General features: G+C 35.6%; 1 protein-coding gene across 1 annotated transcript in view; it reads right to left on the reverse strand.

Annotated features, from left to right (window-relative positions):
• Positions 1–25,592, reverse strand: part of LOC143235605 (uncharacterized) — a 57,116-nt gene that overhangs the window by 6,081 nt on the left and 25,443 nt on the right. The window contains exons 2-3 of the mRNA XM_076473842.1: positions 3,853–4,093; positions 1,564–1,729 (exon numbers count right to left, since the gene is read on the reverse strand). Coding sequence (XP_076329957.1) covers positions 1,564–1,729; positions 3,853–4,093 — 407 coding nt within the window. The remainder of the gene's footprint in view (positions 1–1,563; positions 1,730–3,852; positions 4,094–25,592) is intronic.

The following is a 25,592-nucleotide window of genomic DNA, read 5'->3' on the forward strand; positions in this document are numbered from 1 at the left end:
ATTAATTTATTTATTTTGTGTTTGTAATTCAGTCATGTCCAGGTTTTAGGGCTTCTAGAGGGCCTAAGTGATAAATGTATAAATAACAACAACCAGAAGAGTGGAAACACAGTACAAGTTGCAGGAAAAGAAAAGTAAGAAAATGTAAAATTAGTTATCATAAAAGTGAATGGCCTAACAGTTGATATGTTAGTGAAATTAACAGTTTGAAAAGGAAATAATTTGCCTCGTGAAAGACTGTTTATACTAACTGAACCCACTCGTGCACTTTAGTTCAGGATACAACTGAGGTAACTCGTGATCGCATAAGTGAATTGCATGCACACATGCACACTACTGCAACAAGAACAGAGAAAATAGCTTAACTTGTCAACCGAATTCTAAAGCAACTGAATTGGCTTAAGTGGACTTTTGACAAGAAAAAGATGTCTAAGATACCACCATAAACTTCAAATTCAAAGTGTACAGAATTTTTGTTTGTACGTTAACTTATACATACACACATATAGAGGTACAAAATGATACATAAAGGCTTTATCAGCAATACAGTTTCACAACAGCTTAGAACACCATCACTTATCTACATTAAATGATTTACTGAATTTTGTTCAAAACCACACAAAGGATATATGCTCTAGCTGTTCCTAATTTTGTTGTAACAAACTACAGGAAAAAACAATCACTCTTATAGCACCTCTCATACTCTCAAAATTCACAGCAATTTCCAATCTGCAGTAATTGGAAACAAAATGTGGAATCTCAGATTCACAGGCCAACATACTAAGCATGGGCCACACTCAGTCCCACAGTTTTTAAACCTTGCAACTTAAATACCATAGAAATAACAAAATACACACACATTCTGTACACAATTTCAAATGAATAGAAGTATTGTTATTGGGTCAATAATAAACAGTGATGATGTATGATCAGAAATGTAAGGATAAATTTGGTTAGATAAACTTAATGACAGTTTAGCCCAAGTTGCAACTTTCTATACTGGGGTCTTATCACAAAAGCTATGTACTTTTCTGACTCCAGACTGTACTACATTTTCTATTCCTTTTAAACTAAAATTCACAAAATATTTTCTCTTCAGTTCCTTGGATTACTCAAACTTAATTTATAATTAATGTTTCCCAGGGTGTATCTCGATCACATAAAGATTAGGTACCTTTTTGACCGATTTTCTTGCAGGAATAATACGTTTTTATTAACCCTTTAGATTTTACCTCAGTAGATTACACTGAATATGCAAGTTTCCATACTACAACTTCTAATGTGTATATTCACAAAACTGTTTAAGTTGTCTGTACACAAAGTGTTTCTCCACTGTATGGCTTAACATTACAAAAAATCGATAGTAACAATGTGGTTAATCCCAACAATCTTTTTAACATAATGTACTCAACCCTTTGCAAAACTAGAAGATAAAATATTCAACACAGGAAACATTCTTCCTGCTCCTTTCTGGATCTCTGGCTTTCAACACCATCTAAGACTTCATGCAAAAATTTTATTTCTTTGATTTATATAAAAAAAAAAACAAGTAAATAAACTTACTTCAGAGAAACTACAGTAACTGCTTGTTCCCCTGGAATGTCTTGATACAATTCTTGTAAAGCCAGTTGAATTTCAACTGCTAAGTTCTTAAACTCAAGGCTATTTCTGTCAGCATACTCATTCTTATAGTCAATGTTGGTAAAAGTAAGCGCCATTCGGAAGTACACTGAAATTATTTTTTATCATCCTGAAGCTTTAACACTGAATTGTTATATCTTATACAAACATTAAGTAAACAATTAAACTTAAACAGGTGGAAGAAAAAAATAAAATGACAATGGATCTAGTGAAACAAAGTTACAATAACAAAAAAGTTATTAAAATTCTAAACATTTAATTGGTTCTCTTGTAAAATGTGAATAAGCAACAGAATTTTAATAAATGCATCATATTTTATGAGCAAAACTTACACTACAGTAGATGTTAAGGTACAGAAAAACAAATAAAATAAAATACAAAAATGTTTTAGTTTCAAACAGACATCTAACATTATGTGAACTGTAAAGAAAATAGAAGAACCTAACAGTAATACAGAAGAAATGCTTTTTTACTATAGGAGGAAAAATATATGCTCCTTAGGTTGGCAGACACTCATAATTAACTTCTAAAAATCACTTAACACAGAACAACATTTCATGGTTAAAAACTACCAATGTAATCCTTATTTTTAAAATACAGGTCAAAGGCAGGCCCCTTTTTTTTTCAGTTTGACTTACAATAAAAGTTTGTTTAGAAATGCACCTTCAATGATGACATTTAACAAATAATATTCAGCATATTTGAAGAAATAGTTTTCCCACTTGAACCATATTAATAAATTTTGATAACATATCAATTTCACAGTACCAATTTTGAGAGCCTTTAGCAAGATGCCTCAATTAATTAAAATTCTTACTAGCTATGATAAATTACAAATATTATCACAAAGAATCAGTATGATTAAAGCCTTTAGTTTCTTTGTACTGAATTCTGAAGATTTAGAAAAAAAGACACTGAAGAGTTTAAGTTATTTTGTGAAAATAAATTCAATGTTTACTTCTCTCAGATATCAATGTGTAGGAACAGCCTTGAAAGAACATGTGATCCATTGTTTTTAGGATACATTACAAAAAGCAGGTGAAGGTAAATAATAGGCCTTTAACAATAAGATATTAGTGAAATATTGGGATGAAAAGAATATCATGAGGACAGGTTAAGGTCTGCAAAATTATTTTTCTGGAAAAAAGTTAGAGGGCATATAACTTTTAACATTAAGAGAATGAATAGTTCTGATGTGTTTTTTGTAATCAATGGAGAAATTAAAAAATGGTAAGACTAAGAAATATCAATTTAAATTTTGACAGAGTAGGTCATCTTCAGCACTAGGTGAATACAGTACATTAATGGTAGTTTAAAGTTTTAACAAACTTGAATGATAAGGGCCAGCTGAAGTTCATTTTTGAAGTATATATTAGTGGATCAGATACAATAAATAGACCAGCTGGTCCCTTGTTGTCTTTAAAACTTGATTTTTATCCATGTTATTATTTTATTTTTATTTTTAAATGGTCAGCAATGTACACAAACAATATTTTATATAAATTACCCAATATGAAGATTGTTGGTAAACTTAAAATGTATGAAAAACAAAAAGCAACAAAATTATAAACTTGAGATATGAACTTATGGGAAGGGTTCATCTACACTTTTAAGAAGAGTCTTTATGGAAAAAGTGAAGGAGTTATGAATAATAATTGATTAAAGCTTGGGTTTTAAGTCTTGTTCAAATTTAATGAAAATAACTAACAAAACAAATAAAATGCCCATGAATGTTCAACTGGAAAGAAGAGTGTTGTTTCTTTGTATAAAGCAGTGATGGATCTCCCTTAAGTAAAGAATTAAAAATATTATTTTGTTTAGCCTGGGTTGATTGACCTTACTAACTGTGCAGCTTGATAGTGTGACCTAAGCTGGTTGAACAAGGATATTCCTTTGTTTACCCATACATCTGCTCCATAAATAATGTGATCAAGTTATTAGTCTGTTCCAGTTACTTTTAGTGAAACATCTGGTGAAAGTACAGAGCATGTTAACTTTCCTCTCCTTATTTAACCACACTCGCCAATTTTACAGAACCTGTACAAGTATTTCCCTATTGGTTGGATAAAACTAAATTAACTAAGATTATTTTAGAATGCCCAAGACACTTTAAAGTTCACAAATTTAGAGATAAAAACAATTCACTACTACAAAGTTATTTAAAGTTATTCAATTGTAATATGCAATAATACTGGTAATTTATTATCTCACCAGGTGTATCTCCATCACCACTTCCTATATGCAAGTGTTCACTATCTGAATCTAGCACTTCTCCAGCTCCAGATGGTTGACCTTGGATATCCGAATCTTCATCATCATTATCATACTCAAAAAAACCCAGAAATCGCTTCTCACGTTTCTTAGATTGTACATGAGGTTTATTAAGTGGATCTACTGGATCAGAGGTTTTGATTGTGTTTAAAGTATCTTCAAAAGTGAGGTCATTGTCCAACTAAAAAGAAACATAATTAATGTACCTTGTAAAGTAATTTAACTTTGGTATATTAAAATAAAGTGCCAATTTATGCATTGATTTGCAAATGAAAATAATGTGAAACAAAATGCACTTTATCAAACAAAAAACATCTTACTTTATAAGACAAAGCTGGTGTTATCCACTACACCTGAAGGCAACCCATTGCAACATCAAATTCCGTCTTAGTAAAACAAAACTTAACACCTCAAACAAATTCCCCCTCTACTTATTTAAAGGAAAAACAATTTAATATCTTAATCCATCTTCATATGATAACCTCTCCATCTCAGTTGTTCTAGTAACCTTTCTCTGAACTCTTTCCAACAAAGTAATGTTCATTCTAAGTAAAATACTGAATACTCCAAATGGAGCTAACCATTGGCTTTTGCAATTAAATAATTTCTTTAAACTTGTAATGAATTTTTTTTTTATAAATATAATCTAATATCCCATTTACCCTATCCACTACCAATAGCACAGTTATTTTTGTTAATTAATCTTTGAAGCCATCAAAGGAAAGTACTTTTCACCGAATCATTAAAATAATTGTCAAAAGTCCTGAAAAATTTGTTCAATTACTTTATAAACAATTGACAAATTATTCTTCTCTCTTCTATTATTATAATGCAGTCTGCAATAATTTCACTAAAACAAGTGCGACTATACGGTCTTTACTGATCAACATACAAACACAGTCTAGATCTATTTAAATATACCACTCATTATCTGTCTTACTTGCTCAAACTATATTTTGCACGTTTATTTATATAGTTCATTTGAGGCCTAGAACTTTCTATACGCTATAAAATATGTAAAATACTCTAAAAGGATACGTTCTGGTAAAATGACACTAACAGTAATTGTCATATTACAATTGAACTATACAAAACAAACCTGCGATAACCTACAGCTTCAAACAAATAACTAAATTTAACATTCGCACTACACTTAAAAACAGTGGTAGGTATCTAGCAACTTTAAACCCTGGATTCAATTTTTTATTATTCGTGACATATGATATATATATATATATATATTATTCTTACAATAAACCACCCAGTAGGGAAAAAAAATAATGTATCTCAGGGGCCTGGCATGGCGTTAAGGCGTGCGCTTCGTAATCTGAGGGTCGCGGGTTCGCGAATCGCCTTTCAAACATGCTCGTCCCAGGCGTGGGGCGTTATAAGTTACTGGTCAATCCCACTATTCGTTGGTAAAAGAGTAGCTCAAGAGTTGGCGGTGGTGGTGATGACTAGCTGCCTTCCCTCTAGTCTTACACTGCTAAATTAGGGACGGCTAGCGCAGACAGCCCTCGAGTAGCTTTGTGCGAAATTCCAAAACAAACAAACAAATGTATCTCAAGACGGCTGGTACGGGTATTAAAACTTTTATTAAAATAAAGTACAAAGCAAAGTTTCCAAACTCCTTTTGTTAATCTGAAGAAGCCCTAAGAAAATCAAAACGTTGTTCTGCACTTTCTTTAAGTAAGTTTTAATACCCACACCAGCAGTCTTCGGAAAACATTTTTTATATCAACTGAGTTTCTTGTCATCACAAAACAAACAAGCAACGTAAAGAAAAATGCTGAGCAACACTAACAATAGAAACCCTCTAAAGTGACGAGCTAGATCGTTTTGTTTGTTTCTTTTGAATCTCGCGCAAAGTTACTCAAAGGCCGTCCTTAATTTGAAAGTGTAAGTGAAAGGCAGCTAGTCACAACCACCACCGCCAAATCTTGGGCTACTCTTTTACCAAAGAATAGTGGGATTGACTGTCACATTATAACGCCCCCACGGCTGAAAAAGCGAGCATGTTTGGCGCGACGGGGATTCGAACCCGCGACCCTCAGATTACGAGTCGAACGCCTTAACCCACCTAGCCATGCCAGGTCGTCGTTTTGTTAATAAAATAAAATTGCTTAATTATTATTAATATGATACGAGAAAGTATTTTTAAGTATAAGATATTTTTGTATTTTTCACATTGTAGGTAGAACTTAAGAATATTAAGATAAATGTGGTCTAAAAAGAAATTGAAAATTGCAATAAAGAAATGCTATTGGGTTTAATAACTGTCTTGTAACTGTTGCAAATTTTTGTATTATCATTTTTGATATTTTTTTGATGTCTTGAACACAACAATAACATTTCTAAAACAAAACTCTAATATTACCTTAACCCAAAGAGATGCAAGTCAAAAATTTGTTTAACATTTTATTCAAAAAATTGTGTTTAACACTATTACTTATAAACAAGAGGTGAAAGTAGATGTTGGCTCCAGGCTTCGTATCTTGCTACAAATTATAAGCACTTTCTTCCTTGGCAAGTATCTCTCGCCAAAGAAGGAAAGAAAAAAAGGGGCTATTCAGATATCTCGGGATCAATTTACTAGCCATTAACTAATCTAAGCCTATTGGTGGTGGTTTGTAGCGAAACGAACGCGATAGACAACCATGCAATATACACCTACGCACTGACCTTATTTCAAGGCTCTCTATTAACCGATTGTGTCATACTGTCACATGACTTAATTTAGGAGGATACAACACCAAATGACGGTTTAATTCTACTTGAAACATTCAGAATCATTAGATGCAATTTATCGTACGGCCTCTTTCCGGTCTGTTAACAAATTTCAGGTAAAAACTAGCATTTCTTAAAACTTACAATACATGACACCTTTTAGTTCAGTTTTTGAAGTGTACACAAATACAATGCAACGAAATATTTTCCAGATTTCATACTGTTTACACTTATAGAGGGGGCCTGGCATGGTCAGGTGGATTAAGGCGTTCGCGCCAAACATGCTCGTCCTCCCAGCCGTGGGGGCGTTATAATGTTACAGTCAATCCCACTATTCGTTGGTAAAAGAGTAGCCCAAGAGTTGGCAGTGGGTGGTGATGACTAGCTGCCTTCCCTCTAGTCTTACATTGCTAAATTAAGGATGGCTAGCACAGATAGCCCTCGTGTAGCTTTGCGCGAAATTCAAAAAAAAATTCTTTTTGCAGAATTGTACGGAAAAAAAAATCACCAGCAACATATGATAATAAATTACGTTAAGAATAAAAAAAATTAGGTATTAAAGATTATTCGACAAATTTAATTTATTAAGATGACCATTATAACTGAACTTTTCATATTATTTGAGTCTTATAAACAATGCAAAGGAGTATTTTTTGCTTAAAATGTTAAACAAAGGAAAGGTAAAATTGCATATATTTTGAGTTACAACTTAAACTTCATTTAATTGACCTTGAGCAAGAAGAATTACAACTTTAATACGACAATTAGAAATATATTTTCCTTTTTCCGTAAACTAATACGCCTATGAATACATCGGCAATTGGCTGACCATTTTTTGAAGAATTAGAAAATAAATCTTAAAGTTCTTGACAATTTCAATGTGCTAAAAGATGTTTTTCTTCTTTATATGAAGTATTGAGTATTGTCGAACATACTGAACCACCAGTTTTAATGTTTACAGGTGAGTGCACTGATAATAACGAGCCGTAAAGAAAATGAGTTAAATAGAAATATTTGAAAATGATATAGTAATACAATACACAAAAATACGCTGCAAGGAAGAAAATTAGTTTAAGGGTATCTATACTAGTACATGAATTATGCGGATAAATTTCACATTTCTAATATAACAATCATTTTCTAAGTTCCATTCCAAAACTATACACAATACAATAGGATATTATGATAATAAAATTAATGTTCCAAAATATAAATTCGCATATAATAACAAAGCTACTAAAAAAGTGACTACCGAACAGATTTAGCTATTTGAACATTCATGTGAAGTTGTTCAAATGCTATTTGCACGAACCCTTTGCAATTTGAGCTTCTGGATGAGAGAGAAAGAAGCTAGTTAACAGTTCCCATCGTATACTCTTTGGTTGTTTATGTCAAATTCGAACAATGGGACGTAATCGTCAACCTTATAACAAACGTTTAGGTTTCTGCAGCAAAAACTACCACGCAGAACTATTGTCAAATGAGCGACCACCATATAGAACACGACCGGACATGATGAAATTGACTATAACGACGTCGTGGGACTAAAATTATTTAACTATCGCGTATTCATCCTCTGTATACTCCTGGTTACCCAAAGAACTATTTTCTGGGAGGAGCAAAACATTTATGTAAGGAATCAGCTATTACAGTATAAGTGAACAAAAAGAATATTTATATGCTTTACCAAGCAAATATTTCAGTTTTAATATAATTAAAAATAGTTTAATATACTATGTTTACATCAGAATACGTGCAGTTATTTGCGAAATATGAAGAGGCAACTGCCCTTTCTTGCATCTTCCTGCGAGTTACCATGTATATCACACACACACACACACACACACAAATAGAAACTTTTTATTCAATATTGTTCACTATTTACCGAAGTGAAATTTATTTTCACAACTAAATGTATATCCAGAAGACAATAAAACACACTGCATGCATACCCAGCAGAAATTAAACTGGAATATACGCCAGTTATATATAATCCATACACAGAGAACACTCACTAAATTTATAAACATATTCGCTGTAAATGCCACTAAAGTTAAGTGTTAAATAAAAATATAAGACATAATACATTAAAAATAAAAACCTTTTTTTTCGCAATAAACTATTATGTCATAATTAAACTGAACATGATCTGACTGGAGGCCTGTTTAAATATTTGCTACAAAAACGAAATACTAAATCACATGTAACACTTTAAGTGATGAAAATCACTCCAAAGTTGTTTTTCTTGCATTACTCCATCGTTCAAAATATGTCTGATCTCAGCACATCTCCAAGCGCCTCAGGGAAGATTGTTTGGCAGTTGTATACAACGAGTGTAAGTTATGCATGTGGTGGTGCGTTACTGTTATCCTACCTAAATAGCCATCTGGTCTCACACATCACCATATTTACTTTACGAGTTCAAAACTGTTGTAAAATCTTCAACTAGCTATTTCTTACTTTTTTTGCAGGCACACATGTTCCAGCTGAGACAACCCTTCTTCTAAGCCAGAATTTTAATATATTTAATATGCCAATGTCTGCTTTAAGGAGGTCAGGCCAGCACTCTTTCAGATAACCATGCAAGTAAGTGTAGTCTGATTTATAGATAGAAAATGTTTTGTATGTTTGTTCTATGTGTTTCCACAACATATAATAATACACTATATTGATCCAGAAAACACTACAGAACATTATCTCAGGCATTAACTCGAACTCATGCAATCCTGTGTTCTCAGTGAATAATGAATTATTTTCCCATACTGTGTGACAGTTCCAAAACAAAGTCGGAGATGTACATTTTCACTTACGCCAAGCTTATTGCTATTTAGAAGACATAGCAACTGGTTTAAGTAGTTGCTTCACTTCGAAGGTCTTATAAACTGCAAGTCGTCAAGCATCCTGGTAGCTCCTCTATCAACCATAAATTCCATCTTACCTTCGCCAATCTTTCAGGTATACAATTATTTATGAAGTCCTGAACAAACTGGGTGTACCACTAGATACAAACCTCAAAGCAACTGTTTGTTCTATTAACTGCTACTAAATTCTAATACATACGATTTGTATTCTGTATGGGTAAGTGCCATACATTAATTCCAAGAACCATAAGCATTTAACACATCAAGACGTGCACCCACCTTTTCAAATTGACCTCCACTATTATTTGCAACAATGTTAGATTGAGCTGACCTAACTTTATACCCGCCCCTGCACTCTAACAATGGCAGTCATGCTAAGAACCCTTATTATATGACAGACTTTGTTCTAAGTAAAGCACACTTGCCACAATATACTTAAGTATTTAGTAAATCTAGCAATGCATACATTGTGATTGCTTGTTTACAAAATCATTAAGTGTGGTAACACAGAGTCACAGTTCAAGTGAAAAAGTCCTGCAGTAAGTTTTACCGTGAAATCTACAACCACAATAAGCTTCAGTTTGTCTCACTTGTATTATTATACATCCATGAAACGTCTGTCGAGTCAGACTTTTAACGATGTTAATTTCACAGCATTATTTATTTTCGTGTTTTTTTTTTATACAGGATAAACTTGGTTAAAAAAAATTAGGTTTTGTGTGGCATAATGTATTTATTACTCGCAAGACCTGTTTACACACAACACAGCAACCATGTTCCTCCTCAACATTTCGGTTTAATTGTTTGTTTTGAGTTCCGCGCAAAGCTACTCGAAGGCTATCTGCGCTAGCAGTCCTTAATTTAGCAGTGTAAGACTAGAGGGAAGGCAGATAGTCATCACCACCTACCGCCAACTCTTGGGCTACTCTTTTACCAACAAATAGTGGTATTGACCGTTACATTATAACGTTCCCATGGGTGAAAGAGCGAGCATGTTTGGTGGGACGGGGATTCGAACTCGCGACCCTCGGATTACGAGTCGAACGCCTTAACCCACCTGGCACTTCGGTTTAAACGATGATGAAATATTAATGTTGAAGAGTTCGTTTTATATTTAGATATATATGTTTCTATGCTAGAGGATATGAAAAATAGTGAAAGACTGCTGTTATACAATACAAATGCACATACACAGTATATATTAAATGCACACCTAATAACTTTTACACGCGTATTCTTTTTTTATGTATTCGTGCGCATGCGTTTTCATCATTTTTACTTTTAGACACCAGAGTGCTGGTTAACATTCAAACGTTAGAAATCTAACATTTTTCCTTCACAACAACGCATAGCACTCATAGTTTTTTTTTATTTGTTTGTTTTTCAAAAAGTTATTTGAATGTGTTTATTAATGTATTCCTTTTAAAATATTGCTTCTCGTTTATGCGAGGTTTTCGCAAGTGTTTTGTGTTTCGAACATTATGTTTGATAACCATTCATATCAAAGTTAAAAACCACCAGAGAAATGGCTAAACGTTGTGAAGATTGTTTTTACAGGATAAGTTCCTCCACTATTTGTTTAAATGAAAATGAAGTTACCTCGAATTTAAAGAAAGTAAATCACCATCTATATAGAATTCATCACCAATTCTTATGAAACAAGGTATGTACATTTCAATGTTCATCTGGTCTCCCGCTGGTACAGTGGTAAGTCTACGTATTTACAAGCCTAAAATCAGGGGTTAGTTTCCCCTTGGTGGACTCAGCAGATAGTCCGATGTGGCTTTACCATAATAAAATACACACGCTTTGAACTAACATTATTTATGTAATTCAATGTAGAATTGGGATTTTGACCTCCGCTGGTACAGCGGTAAGTCTTCGGATTTACAACGCTAAAATCAGGGTTCGATTCCCCTGGGTGGATTCAGCAGATAGTCCGATGTGGCTTTGCTATAAGAAAACACCACACCAATGTTCATCACTCTTTAATCATTGCTATATTACTTTGGGGTTCTTGTAACTAATATCCTACCGGTGATCGTGAAAACGTGTATACGGACAAGTGTGATGCTGAACGCTACACACCTTCAACATTGTACAACACTTGCTACCACTTTGTGTCCTATCATTGCATAGGACACTTGCTACCACTGTGTCCTATCCATATTTTTATCCCTATCCTTCCTCATTTCAAAAGCAGCAAATTGTAAACGAGTTAACCTAAAGACTTTGTCAGTCGATTGAAAGGGATTGAAGATAACGTTTTTCATTAGAATTATTTCAGGTTTATCTTGTTCTTTCATATCACTGAAATCTTACATCACACACACAGTACGTCACAGGAATAGGCTCTGGACAAGATTGGGATTTGTTCACACACCGGCATATTCAAAGGCTATATGATACCATTCATCCACTCACTTTGGAGAAACTCTGCTGTTAGTTCTTATTTGATCTCGCATTTCATATGTACAAGTACGGTACTCTCTCAATTCCAGGAAACCTGTTCAAGGGCTCTTAATCGCCATCTCTTTTGATTTCCTTTGATCTCTGTCTCACTTGTTTTCATTGACGGGCAATAACAAGTCACATACATATTGAAATGCTACGTTTTTACACTTTCTTTCTTATGTTTAATATACGTGTTTGCATTCTTATCCTACCGTCTTAGACAATTTACTAGTCATTTTAAAAACGTCTTTATAAACGAAAATTAAGAACATAAGTATAGGAGGTTTTTTTTGTTTTGTTTTTAATTTCGCGCAAAGCTACACGAGGGCTAGGTGCGCTAGCCGTCCTTAATTTAGCAGTGTAAGACCAGAGAGAAGGCAGCTAGTCATCACCACCCACCGCCAACTCTTAGGCTACTCTTTTACTAACGAATAGTGGGATTGACCGTAACATATAACGCCCCCACGGCTAAAAGGACGAGCATGTTTGGTACGACGTGGATTCGAACCCACGACCCTCAGATTACGAGTCGAACACCTTAACCAATCTGGCCATGCCGGGCATAAGTATAGGAGGAGACGAACAGCCCTCCCGCTTGCACTACATAAGGGCATTTAAAATATTTTATTCATTCAGGAAAAAATGATAAAGCCTTTCTTAGTCGTAACATTATTTGGACAAATGTATAATCCCCACCCCACCCATCTGAAGGGTGAAACTGCCACCGGCGGAATATTGTTTTATACCTAATAACACTGATGATACACTTGACTACAAAGGAAAGGATTGAAAAACGAATTCATTTTTCTACAGTTACGTTTAATCATTATTTATTTAATAAAGTAGAACGAAAATCGGGTAGATAATTTAATCCCCACTTCAGATTTTTTAAAATAAGTAATATTTTAGATTTATAATTTAACTGTTCCTTCTTTTCTGAAAAACTTATTTTAATCTCTAGTTATTTATACACTTCAGCTGGTGTTTACAGGCACTTAATACACAGACACACGGTGACCCAGAAGCAGAATAATAACAAAAAAAAAATTAAAACGCCCACCTAACGTTCACTTTTACAAAATGCTGCAAGGTTCCCAGAGTTTATGTTACATCATCGAATTACGTTTATCAACAGTTCACACATGCCAGTTTGTTTATAATAAGTTTATGACCTTTCAAAAGCCATATTTCCATAAAACCGAAACGGGCATCTTATGTTTGGTTTTATTATATATTTTTTAGACTTACAACCCAATGTTTAGTATTTAGTTATAATGACGATAAAAAAAACAAAAAAACGGAAGTTTCTGAAACGGCTCCGAGAAAGAAGCCACATGGGATATGTACGTACACTAGATTGCTCCCATGCACGTGCACCCCAATTACCGCCCACAGGGTGACACACGATGATGTCATCTCTTTTTTTAGAATGTTAAACCGGAGACCGATTTTACAATTAATTCTGCAGCATAAAAGAATATCCAAGTTTCTCATCAACGCTCACTTGAGAACATTAAATTTATGTTTGCAAACGTCTTATTTCGTAATAGTTACTTTACAGTATTTGTGGCAGTAAAATTTTCATAGTTAAAATAAAATAGTTATTGATGCTCACTACAACTTACAGTGACAACGTTCACTTTTTTCTATTACTATCCTCCAAAGAGGGAAAGATAGCTTGGCAGCGATTCCACACACAAGACCCAGTTTATTAATAAACGTTTATTGTTACCAGAAAAGCTGCCATATGGGCAACTGTCCATGCTTGTAATTACTAATCGTAGTACTCGCACTTTACTGAAAAAAATAGATTGTTGAGGTGAACACTTCCTGAACGTTTTTTTGTATTTTTTTTTTGTGAGGGAAGTACGACACGGAAAAATGTTCATGTGTTGTTTAGTGATAAACTTTCTACGTCAAACTGATTCAATCTACAGAGCTCAAACTTTCCACAAGTTTTACTGATATAAAGCGCAATGTTGTTACGTATTAGAAATGCTACCGTTTGTTGAAAGGTTTAAACATTCTAATTTCTCAGCTCTACATTTAAACATCAAATTTGATATATAAATCAAACCTTCAAGTACAGTTCTAATAAAAGTCAAGTTCTTGTTCTAAGGAGAACACTTATTTAAGATTTAGACAATTAGAAAAATAACATATGTGTAACAATCATTTACTTATAATAGAACAAACGTTTTTAAACACCTTTAGTGTGAAATATATTTTACGGTTTCTGTTTGCCCTGCCACTCAATAGATGGCGGAGAGGTTTTAGTTACATACATAGATATTAACATACACATCCATTATAGTTAGAAATATGGATTTAATAAATGAAACTAATGAGTTTATTTCAACTATTATCAATTCTAACCGAACAGAAGTTAATCTCGAAGCAAATAGGTACTTAATTAGCAACCAACTAAACCAATTATAGAACTACTATAATTGTTATATATCTATAGATATGTCTATCTAGGTTTCGAAAATTCGAAAGAGCTACTAAACTTTCTGCTGTTATTTTGTTTACATGATACATCTCGTTACTGTACAATTCAACTAGTTCAACTAACTATAAGAGTTGAGAAAGTTTGATATAAAAATATGTCGCTACTACTACAGTTGAATACATGACAACACGTGCACGCATTTATGTAGATTAAGTACAAAGTACTACACGACTGAACAAGTTATATACGGTTTTTGAATTTCGCACAAAGCTACTCGAGGGTTATCTGTGCTAGATTATCCCTAATTTAGCAGTGTAAAACTAGAGGGAAGGCAGCTAGTCATCACCACCCACCGCCAACTCTTGGTCTACTCTTTTACCAACGAATAGTAGGATTGACCGTCGAATTATAACGCCCCCACGGCTGGGAAGGCGAGCATGTTTGGCGCGACGGGGATGCGAACTCGCGACCCTCAGATTACGAGTCGTACGCCTTAATACGCTTGGCCATGCCGGGCCATATATATATAGTTACGACAAAGTGTTTGCACCCCTGCGTCGTGAGTAGTTTTTTCCTCATAACTTAAAAGGTATCACGATAAGGATAATTAAAGTGAAGTATATTATAAATATTATACTAACACATCTACAGAAATTTTTATATAAACTGAACCACAAATAAACTGTTTATAAACAAATAACCAAACATAGGAGGTACAGAAAGTGCTCGTGCGTCTACTTTAATGGTCAGTTGTGCAGCTTTTCAGGTGAATTACTTGATGCAGTCTCTCCTCATAGCCCTCCACGATCGTTTTACAGTACTCGACTGGTATTTTCTTCCATTCTTCTTTACAGAAGTCCTCTAACTCTTGCAAGTTTCTCGGATGATTCGGTTGAACCCTGGTCTTCAACTCATGCCAGACGTTTTCAATTGGGTTGAGATCGGGTGATTGCGATGACCATTCCAGAACGCTTATATGGTTCCTCTGCAACCAGGATTACACATATTTCGACGTGTGCTTATGGTCATTGTGGTGCTGGAAGATCCAAGCCGCAAGTTCCGAGCATCATTCTTGATGTAAGTGCCTAATATATCAACGTACACCTTCTTTCTCCATGATTCCGTTGACGCGGTGAAGCCTACCTACACCAGAAGAGCTGAAGGAACCCTATCTCCGTGTTTTAACTGTTGGGACGGTGTTCTTTGGAAGATTTCGTTCCCCCTTCTTACGGAATATATAGCGAACATCATTATGGCCAAAAGCTCAATTTTAGTCTCGTCTGACCAAAGAAAACTCTTCCAATAGATAAAGGGTATATCTACATGCTTTCTTGCATACCTCAATCGTGCTTCTGAATGAACAGGCTTTAAATATGGAGTTCTACGAAAATGGCATGCTTTGAACCCAGAAGAGCGTAACATGTTCGTAAGTGTAGAGGTGCTTACTTCAACCCCAGTTTCTTTATGTCATTACATGTTAAACAAAGGTTCCTACTAACTTCTCTGAGAACTTTCTTGGTTCTCTCTGGAATTTTGTTGGGGCGTCCGGAACGAGGGGGGTTAGCAGTTGATTCTGTAAGCTTAAACTTCGCAATTATGCTTTAAACAGTAGATTTCGGCACATTAAGTTGTGTTTCAATACCGGAAAGAGACACACGAAACTTGTATTTTACAATAATTCGGTTTTTTAAATCACTGGACAGTTGTTTCCTGTTCGCCATGATGACCACGCACATAATGACGGAGACGGCGCTAAATTGCCAGAAGTAAATGTTTTGCTGGCTAAGTTCCAATAATTATGAACCCAGTGTCTAGTTCTGGAATGATATAATGTAGTTTATTCACCAAACAAAATAAAATTTGTACGAGAATATCAGTTTTTTCACACGTTCTGAACTGTACGAACACTTGCTGCTTCTCCTATTTTTGGTTATTTGTTTATAAACAGTTTATTTGTCATTTAATTTACATAAAACTTTATTTAGATGCGTGTTAGAATATTTATAATATATTATACGTCTATTAGCCTAATCGTGATACTTTGTAAATTATGAGCAAAAAAACACTCTGGACGCAGGGGTACGAATAGTTTCTGTCGTAACTGTGCATACGAAACTACGGTTTAAAGTAGCTGGAATTTTTAATTAGTATCAGGTCATCCCGTAAGCAATGTCCGAAAATTTAATACAGAAAGTGCATCATCATTTACGTCTTTACAGAAAGCTTTAATGATTAAAATATAGTAGGACGTGTAAAAAAATGTTCAGACAAATAAAAGAAACTAATCTAACTCCACTTTTTGAGATCTTTAATCAAATGAACCCTTATGAAGATGGATGTGTCTGAAGAGCACATTAGACATATAATGCTTTACGAGTTTAAAAAAGGCAATAGTGCAGCACAAACTAAACGAAACATTCAAGGTGTCTATAATGTGGAGCCCCTTAATGAAATAAAATGTCAAAGGTAGTTTCAGAAGTTCAGAACAGATGACTACAGCTTGAGCGATGCGCCATGTTTAGGTCATCCTGTTGAGTTTAATGATGACTTGCTGCTGGCTGCACTTGATGAAGATTGCGCTGTAACAGTTGAAGAACTAGAGGTGTCAAAACTTGGAAAATGGGTCCCCCATGATTTGACAGAAACCATCTTTAGAGCAAGAATAGACATTTGCGCTTCTCTGCACTCTCGTGAAACTTAACTCACCTGCATAGGTGAGTAACTGGAGATGAAAAATGGATATTTTATAAAAATGTTAAGCGCAGCAGACAATGCCTCAGTGCAGGTAAACTGGCTAAAGCAAGCCCAAAATGGATCTCCACTCTAGGAAAGTCTTGTTACGTGTTTGGTGGGATATTGTTGGTGTGATCCACTTTAGTTGCTGCCTCTCAATGTAAGATTATAGACTTCTATTGTCAACAGTTAGAGCGCTCGAATGTTGCACTAAAATAAAAGAAACTTTCTTTGATCAGTCGTAAAGGTATTGTGTTACACTAGGATAATGCATGGCCCCCATGGAGCAAGGATCACACATGTAAAGACTGAAAAGCCAGACTGGGAAAAATCTTCCATTCTCCTTATTCTCCAGACCTTGCCCCATCTGATTATCGCCTATTCCGAAGTCTGCAGAACTATTTTTATGGAAAAAGAGTTTAAAACACACGATGATGTGTAAACTACCCTCTCTGCATTCTTTTCCTCCAAACTCCGAATTTAAAAGAAGTGGCATTCAGAAGCTTGTGAACCCTTGGCAGGAAGTAATTAATAATTATGGAACATACATTTTTGATTAAATAACATTAAAAGCATTTGAAATCCTCTCCTTTTCTGTACCTAAAAGTGGACATTACTTAAGGGATGACTTGATATATTTAAACTGACCTCAAATTATTTATTCTTGCTGGTCAAGATATTTTAAAGACTAAACAACAACAAAAAAAAGGAGGAAGTATTTTAGCGTCAATAGCCTCAAGTGTAACGTGGGTTATTCTACTGAACGTAAGCTCCCATTCATTTACACAGATTATCAACCATTGATACTATGGGTAGTATACATCATTTTACAGATTTACTCGAGTCAAACAGCGAACAAGATTTTCAATTTCAAACTTTGTTTTATCAGTTTTATATTATCACGAAAGCGTTTCATGCAAAAAAATTGTTTACACTATTTCTTATTATTGTTCAATTATCAGTTCTTCAAAGCACAAATTCATTAATAACTTTCACAGTTACGGTTTAAACGACGAAAGGTTACGAAAAAAAATCAGCATGTCTACCACTTGTGATAGTCTTGTAAAAACTAAGACTTTTAAAAGCATTTCTTAATTTGCGCATTTTGATTTCGAAAATTAAAGATGTGGAGAACATAACTTTACATTAACTTTTATTCAAGTTCATCGATATCCTTCACAACCTTTGTCCCTTTTAATGCTTTTCTTTGTGTCATGTATTATAACTTACCTCAGACAAGTCTCCGAATTATGTTACGTATTACTATTTTAAATACCCGGAAATTTGAATTTAGAAGTTAATTATTATTATTATGTATTCAATTTGTTATATGCCAACGAGACTAACACACACAATTTCCTGTTTTGGCAAATATTTTACTATACAAATAAAAATACAGTTTATAATAACGGTTATTACTAAATAGTTGTTACGAATGATGTTTTATGTAAACTTCTGATATAAACTTTAAAATAATGTGTCTTATATTTGGTCTGGAACTGAATCTTATCGACTTTCATGGAGAGGAAATTTTTGTTGATACACCTGTACACTTCTTATGACGGCTGGCTAAGCTTGAAGTATCTAACTTTCACTGGTGGGAATATCCAGTGGCGTAGTTAGGCAGGTTTGGTTTGTTTTGAATTTCGTGCAAAGCTACACGAGAGATATCTGCGCTAGCAGTCTCAAATTTAGGGGTACACGACTAGAGGGAAGGTAGTTTAGCAGTGTAAGACACTGCAGCTAGTCATCACCACCCACCACAAACTTTTGGGTTACTCTTCCCAACGAATAGTGAAATTGACCATAACATTATAACGCCCCCACGTCTGAAAAGGCGAACATTGTTGGTGTGACGGGAATTCGCACCCGCGACCCTCGGATTACTAGTGGAGTGCCTTAATCACCTGGCCATGCCGAACCTTATTTTATTCTATATAAAATAACATGGTATGTCGGGCCCACAAAAATTGTTAGCCCTCTGGGCTCACACAACTTTAAATATGTCTTCGAAGAAATACTAACGTACGTAGTTAATTCTCCGAGGTTGAATTGTTTGCAATGTTTGAAACCTATAAAAACGTTCCTGGTCCAATTTCGTAGTTTTCCAGTTAACAGGTGTTAATTATAATTATGGTTTCTGAAATCTATAGGACATTGAATGAAGCTGTCCAATAACAATACTTCTGTCACTCTGCTAGCCACTTAAGTTATTTGGTCAATTATGTCCTAACTTATCGAAACTGTAACCAACATTCCTAAAATTATACCATCCATCAAAAATGTACGTTTTTCATTGGACAATTTTAATATATTGCTTGTAATAACCTCAACGTTTTGCATTAAGCCTCGGACACTAAATAATATGCTTTGAAGATAGTTGATTTAACATTGTCATAACTGTGCACTATGTAATTTTTTATATAAACATTGAATGAAAACACTCAAAATATGAATGACAATTTTTCGGTGGGCCTTTCTATGGTTTAGGCAACTTTCTCACAACGTGGGACATATTTATCAACTTCATTTTCGTTAAATGGTGGTACTTTAATATATTGACAGATTTCAAAGTTTTCATTTTTTATTAGTCGATCGGAGTTCAGCCGTATTTCATTTTCGCCTTCAATACAGGCTTGTTCGGCCTCTAGACGTTTACTGTGTTTCAGCTTCGATACTGGGTTGCTCTTCCTTTTTGACCCTAAATATGGGCTTGTTCAAGCTCAATTTGACTGAGTTTTAGTTGGGTTACTAATTCATCGTTATTATTCAACTCTGGTTGACTAGTGGAGTGTTTCCATAGTTTTTTCGAGCAAGTCATCATCAACTCACATTGCAACAATACACTTGTTCATTTTGTGTTACTGATTTTTAATCTATAATTCTAAGATTTTGGCAATTTAAAGTAATTTACTTTTGTTATATTCGTCTTGTTATTCGGGAGTGGAAGATTCAAGAAATTCTTGATAATCAGACATTATCAAACCGTATTGGCACTGATAAATATAAATTGAATAACGGTTTTAACTTTAATTTAAAACGAATTTTATCTTTGATTCAGATCTTTGATATGGTAGGTAGGTAGGTCTTTCGCGTTTATTGGCACAAAGCTACTAGGCTATCTGTGCCAAACAAGATGTAGTATACTATAATGGTATATGGAAATTAAGGTAAAAGTACGGAAAATATGTAAAATTAAGACCCGCCAGGAAAACTGAAGCATTAAGTTCAGACTTGCTGTCAGTCACCTGAAGTTTGCTTTTCCAGTCTTGGGTTCAGGTCAAAACAAAAATTAATGGTATGAAAGAAATCATGCTAAAACAGTATTTAGTCCAATAAAAACCTAACCCAAATTATAATGACTAATGTCTCTTAAAAATGTAAAAACATGAGGGAGGTGGGCAGTATTCCCCATGACATTGGCTGATGTCAAGGGCAAACCTACATTAAAAACATGTTTAACATGGAGTCGTCGTTCTTGGTTGCAACGACGGCATGATAACAACTTTTGTATGATTGTGACCCGAGTCCCACACAGACCACACATTGGTGCATCAGTATCAAATAAACGGAAGTGGTGAGTTAAACTATGACCAACGCGTAACCTAGCCAAAACAACTTCCTCCCTTCAATCTTTACAGAAACACGATGGCCAAAGAGCTCAAGAAGGCTTGATTTGATAAAAGCTTATTATTTCGTTGCTCACTCCATATAGACTGCCAACTGGTGTATAGTCGGTTTTTGATAACTGGACCATAGTCCATGTATGGAACAGGGACAGTGGTGATAAAGCCAGAGCAGATGGACTTTGCAACTGTCAGCTAGCTCATTCCCACGAATACCAACATGACCTGGTATCCAAAAACCTGGACAGAGATGGGCCAGTTTGTTTTGGATATTGATAAGAATAGGATGGTTACTAACATGGAATGATGTAAGGGCCAATAGACAGCTGAGCAAATCAGTATAGATCGTACAATTCGTATATTGTATAGTTTCAATATCATTCATGGTAAGAGAAATGGCATACAATTCGGCAGTGAACACAAACTATAGAGGGAATTCTGTGTGCTGCAACCGAACTGCAACAAACCATGGCAGAGCCTGCACAGTCACCTATTTTCAAACCATCTGTATATATATTGGAATGGATGGATCGTTTGAAAGATGTTCAGCAAATAAAGAGCGGGGCCAGGTATGACCAGATGGGTTAAGGTGTTCGACTCGTAATCTGAGGGTCATGAGTTCGAATCCCGGTCGCAAACATGCTCGCCCTTTCAGCCGTGGGGGCGTTATAATGTTACAGTCAATCCCACTATTCATTGGTAAAAGAGTAGCCCAAGAGTTGGCGATGGGTGGTGATGACTATCTACCTTCCCTCTTGTTTTACACTGCTAAATTAGGGACGGCTAGCGCAGATAGCTCTCGTGTAGCTTTGCGCGAAATTCAAAAACAAACAATAAAGGGGGATATTTCCAATCAGGAGTATCAGCCTTCCTCAGATGACTCAAAGACAGGTCACAGTTGGGGATAGTAATTAGCCATGGTGAAAAAGGCTGATCTGTTGATACTGCTATGTTATTCTAAGATGCATCCAATTCTTCTGATTGTGCTAATATAAACACTTGCAGAATTTCTATTATAAAAAATTGTGGCCCACTGAGGATGGAAAACATAACCCCAAGTAGAATGCTGTGGTAAAGATCAAAGTTTGGAAGAATACATAAGATACAGTTGCAAACAGCGAATATACAGAGGGGGTTCATGGAACTCCACATACAAACTTTGAACTGCAGGAGTGCAAAAGGCCTCAGTGTAAAGCCCAAACCCCTCATGAGGGATAGGACCGAACATTTTCAGTGCCGAGGTTCTGACAGAACCATAAACCCATAGTCAAGTTTGGATTGGATAAAAACACGATAAATTTTAAGCATGGAATATGGATTCGCTCCCCAAGAGGTGGAAGAGAGGACACGGGGGATGTTCAGTGCTCTTATTTCACATGTCAAGCAACGTCGTGCCAAATGTATAAAGTTTAATTTACAGTCAATTGTAAGATCTGAAAACTTTGCCTCAGAGACGACAGGAAGTACAACATCAATATGAAGTTCTGGATCTGGATGAATACCCCGTTGGCAGCAGAAATGTGTACAAACAGTTTTAGGGAGAGAAAGTTGAAAATCATTTACTGTGGTCCACGTAAGTATATGATTGACTGCAGTTTGTAGCTGCCACTCAATAAACCTCACATTTGATGACTGACATGAAATGCGAAAGTCATCAACGAAAAGACCATTTGCAAATATAAGGGGTAGCTGTTCACTGATTGCATTCATCTTTATAATGACAAGTGTGACACTCAGAACACAGCCCGGAGGGACGCCAAGTTCCTGTGGGAGAAAACGAAAAAGTGTTGAGCCCACACGGACCTGGAATTGGCAGTTCATTAAATTGCTTAATAAAAAGTGGCACATTGCCACGCAGTCCATATGAGTGAATGTCCCGCAAGCTTACATACCTCCATTTTGTATCACAAGCTTTCTCTGAATAAAAAAAAAATAGAAACAAGATGTTGTCATTTCAAACAGGGTTTTCTAACTGATGTTTCAAAGTAAATTAAGTGGTCTATCGTGGAGCGTTGTCTTCAGAACTCACACTGAGTTGGTGAGATAAGGTTGTTTGATTCAAGGAACCAAACAAGACGAGCATTAATCATCCTCTCTAAGGTCTTACTGAGACAACTTGTCAAAGCAATTGGACGGTAATTCAAAGATATGTTTGGATTCTTCCCAGGTTTAAGAATAAGGAGTACAATAGCTTGGCACCAAGCATCAGGAAAGACATTCTCCTACCATATCTGGTTAAAGACAGCCAGGAGAAAGGTAACGTAGCATCCTATAATTATATCATCAGGTCCATCTGATGTGTTGCCAGACCAATGAAGCATTAGTTTGGGTTCCACCAGTATAATAGAGCGATTGTAGTCATAGGGATGATCAGTCGAAAAGGAAAGAGGCAGATGTTCAGCTCGTGTTTTAATAGCTAAGAAGGAAGTTTGAAGAGCTAGATACATGAGAGAAACATTCACCAAGAGTATTGGAAATGCTCTGAGCATGATCAATTTCATGGTCATCGGATATTAAGATAGAGAGGGGGCAGAAATATACCATCCACTCACCTTTCGGATTATATCCCATATGACTTTTGAACTGGTGGTTGAATAATTGCTGGAGGTGTATTTGATCCAAGATTCCTTCTGGCTTTAACGTCTAACTCGCCGAGCATGTGCACAGGCTTGCTGAAATGCAATGCAGCTTGAAAGCATGGGATATCTTCGAAATTTATCCCAAGCACGTTTTGAGCTTTTCGTGTTATTAAAAGCAGAATTTCACCAAGAGCAGGGATGCCATGGGAAAGATGTCAAAGTTTTGAGGATACACTTTGCAGCTGTTTGGGCAATACAGTAAGTTACTGCTACTACACAATAATCTATTGACAATTTACATAAAATGGCAGGATCAAGTTCCAATGGAGCAGTCAGAGGGTCAGTTGATCTGATTCAACTTCCAGTGAGGCACACGGGTCAGATGGTACTGACCACGGCCAATCGCTCTTAATATGATAAGAAAACTATCCCTACCCCATGGATTGATGTCAACCTCCCAAGAAAAATAAATGAAAAGCAAATGGGAGCAGGTAGAAAAATCTATAGCAGTAAATGACTGACTGGTTGCATGAAAATAAGTATAAGAACAAATAATGAAGAGAGACAGGTTGTAATTCAGGAGCATATGCTCTATAGCACGACCCCACACATCAATACTAGAACCATCCCAGAGGGGATTATGTTCATTAAGATCCCCCAAAATTAAAAAAGGGGGTTGGCAGTCGCTCAATGACGGCATCAAGATCTGATGCATGATGTTTTCCAGGGGTAAGGTACAGAGAGCAAACAGTGATGGTACAACCCAAGGGGATATGGATAGCTACAGCCTCTAAGGGCATATTCAATGAAAAGGATGGGATGGGCACATTTTGATTAACCAGCAGTGTTACTCCCATGTCCTTGTCCTAAATATGACCTGTCATTTCATGATAAGACTATTGTTAAATTGTAACTGCATTAGTAGGTTTTTAAAATGTTTCCTGTAAAGAAAGACCTTGGGATGAGAAAAGTCAAATCCTTGATGTCATTGACATTTGACTGAAAACCTTGACAGTTCCCTTGGATTTGCATGGCCATTTTTCTTTATTTTGGAGGAGAATGTGGCATGGAGACCTTCTGTTTGCAACAGGCTTTTTTTATTTACTGAATATGGGCCGGTCACTCTCTAGTGATTATGCTCTGAATTGAATAGGCAAGTCGAAGTTTGTAGACATACGTTCCAGTGATTAAGGTCATGAACAAATGGGTTGTTTAATTTGTGAGGTGTCAAGAGAGGAAGCCCCCATGGAAACACCTGGGCTTGAACAAGGTAAAGTTGGGTAATGACTGGAAGATGTGGTAGGAACAGAGATAGAAGTAGATACTGATTTGTTAACTTTATTGATTTTGGAGGGTACTAGATTAAGATGCTCTGTTAAAGATTCTGTAGGAGGCACAGAAAGGTCTGTCTGGACTCCTACTGTAGTAGTGGAATGGATTACAGCAGCACAAGTCCAAGATGGAATTGGGAATAGTAATTTCCGAGCCTCTGGATAAGTAATATTATGAACTGTCTTCAGGCATTGTACTTCTTTCTCTTCTACAAATTTAGGGCAAGAAGAGAAATAGGAAGGATGTGGACCATTACAGTTAACACAATGCAGTTCTAGTTGGAATTCAAAAGCATCGTGGTCTTTACCAGCACAACGGGCACATGTCAAGGAAAGACTGCAAGATGTTTTCGAATAACCAAATCGTTGATAATGAAAACATTAACAGGGTTAAGAATGTAAAGCCGTCCCTTACAATTCAAATATCCTGCCTTGATTGTGGTAGGAGGACAAGATGTTGTAAATGTTAATATCAGAATGTTTGTCGGCTCTACAACCCCGTCTTTAAGAGTGAAAGTTCGGTGCACGGCTGTAACACATTGGCTGGTGAAACCTACGAGGATCAATGACTCAGGAATGGTCTTTAAATCCTTTTCAACTATAACTTCTCTGGAAGAATTCAAAGCAGAATGAGGAGTAACTTCAGTGGGTATATAACCAATGGTCTTTGATTACAAGAGGAGTTTGGAATGTTGTGATGAAGATGTTTCCAATAAAATGTTCCAGAATAACTTTTTTTACCAATGTAGGAGAGCCAGTAACCCATTCCAAACCCTTCTGAATAAAAAAAATGGAGACATCTGTCTCAAGGGTTTTTCAGTTAAAGAATGTATAATTAAAAATCGTGGGACAGATTCAAGTTGCGAGTTTGACAGTACAGAGTCAATGCGTGGTCGTTTGCCAGTAGTTGGATTTTT

This window comes from Tachypleus tridentatus, chromosome 12 (assembly GCF_004210375.1).
Source record: "Tachypleus tridentatus isolate NWPU-2018 chromosome 12, ASM421037v1, whole genome shotgun sequence".
Classification (NCBI taxonomy): Eukaryota; Metazoa; Arthropoda; class Merostomata; order Xiphosura; family Limulidae; genus Tachypleus; species Tachypleus tridentatus.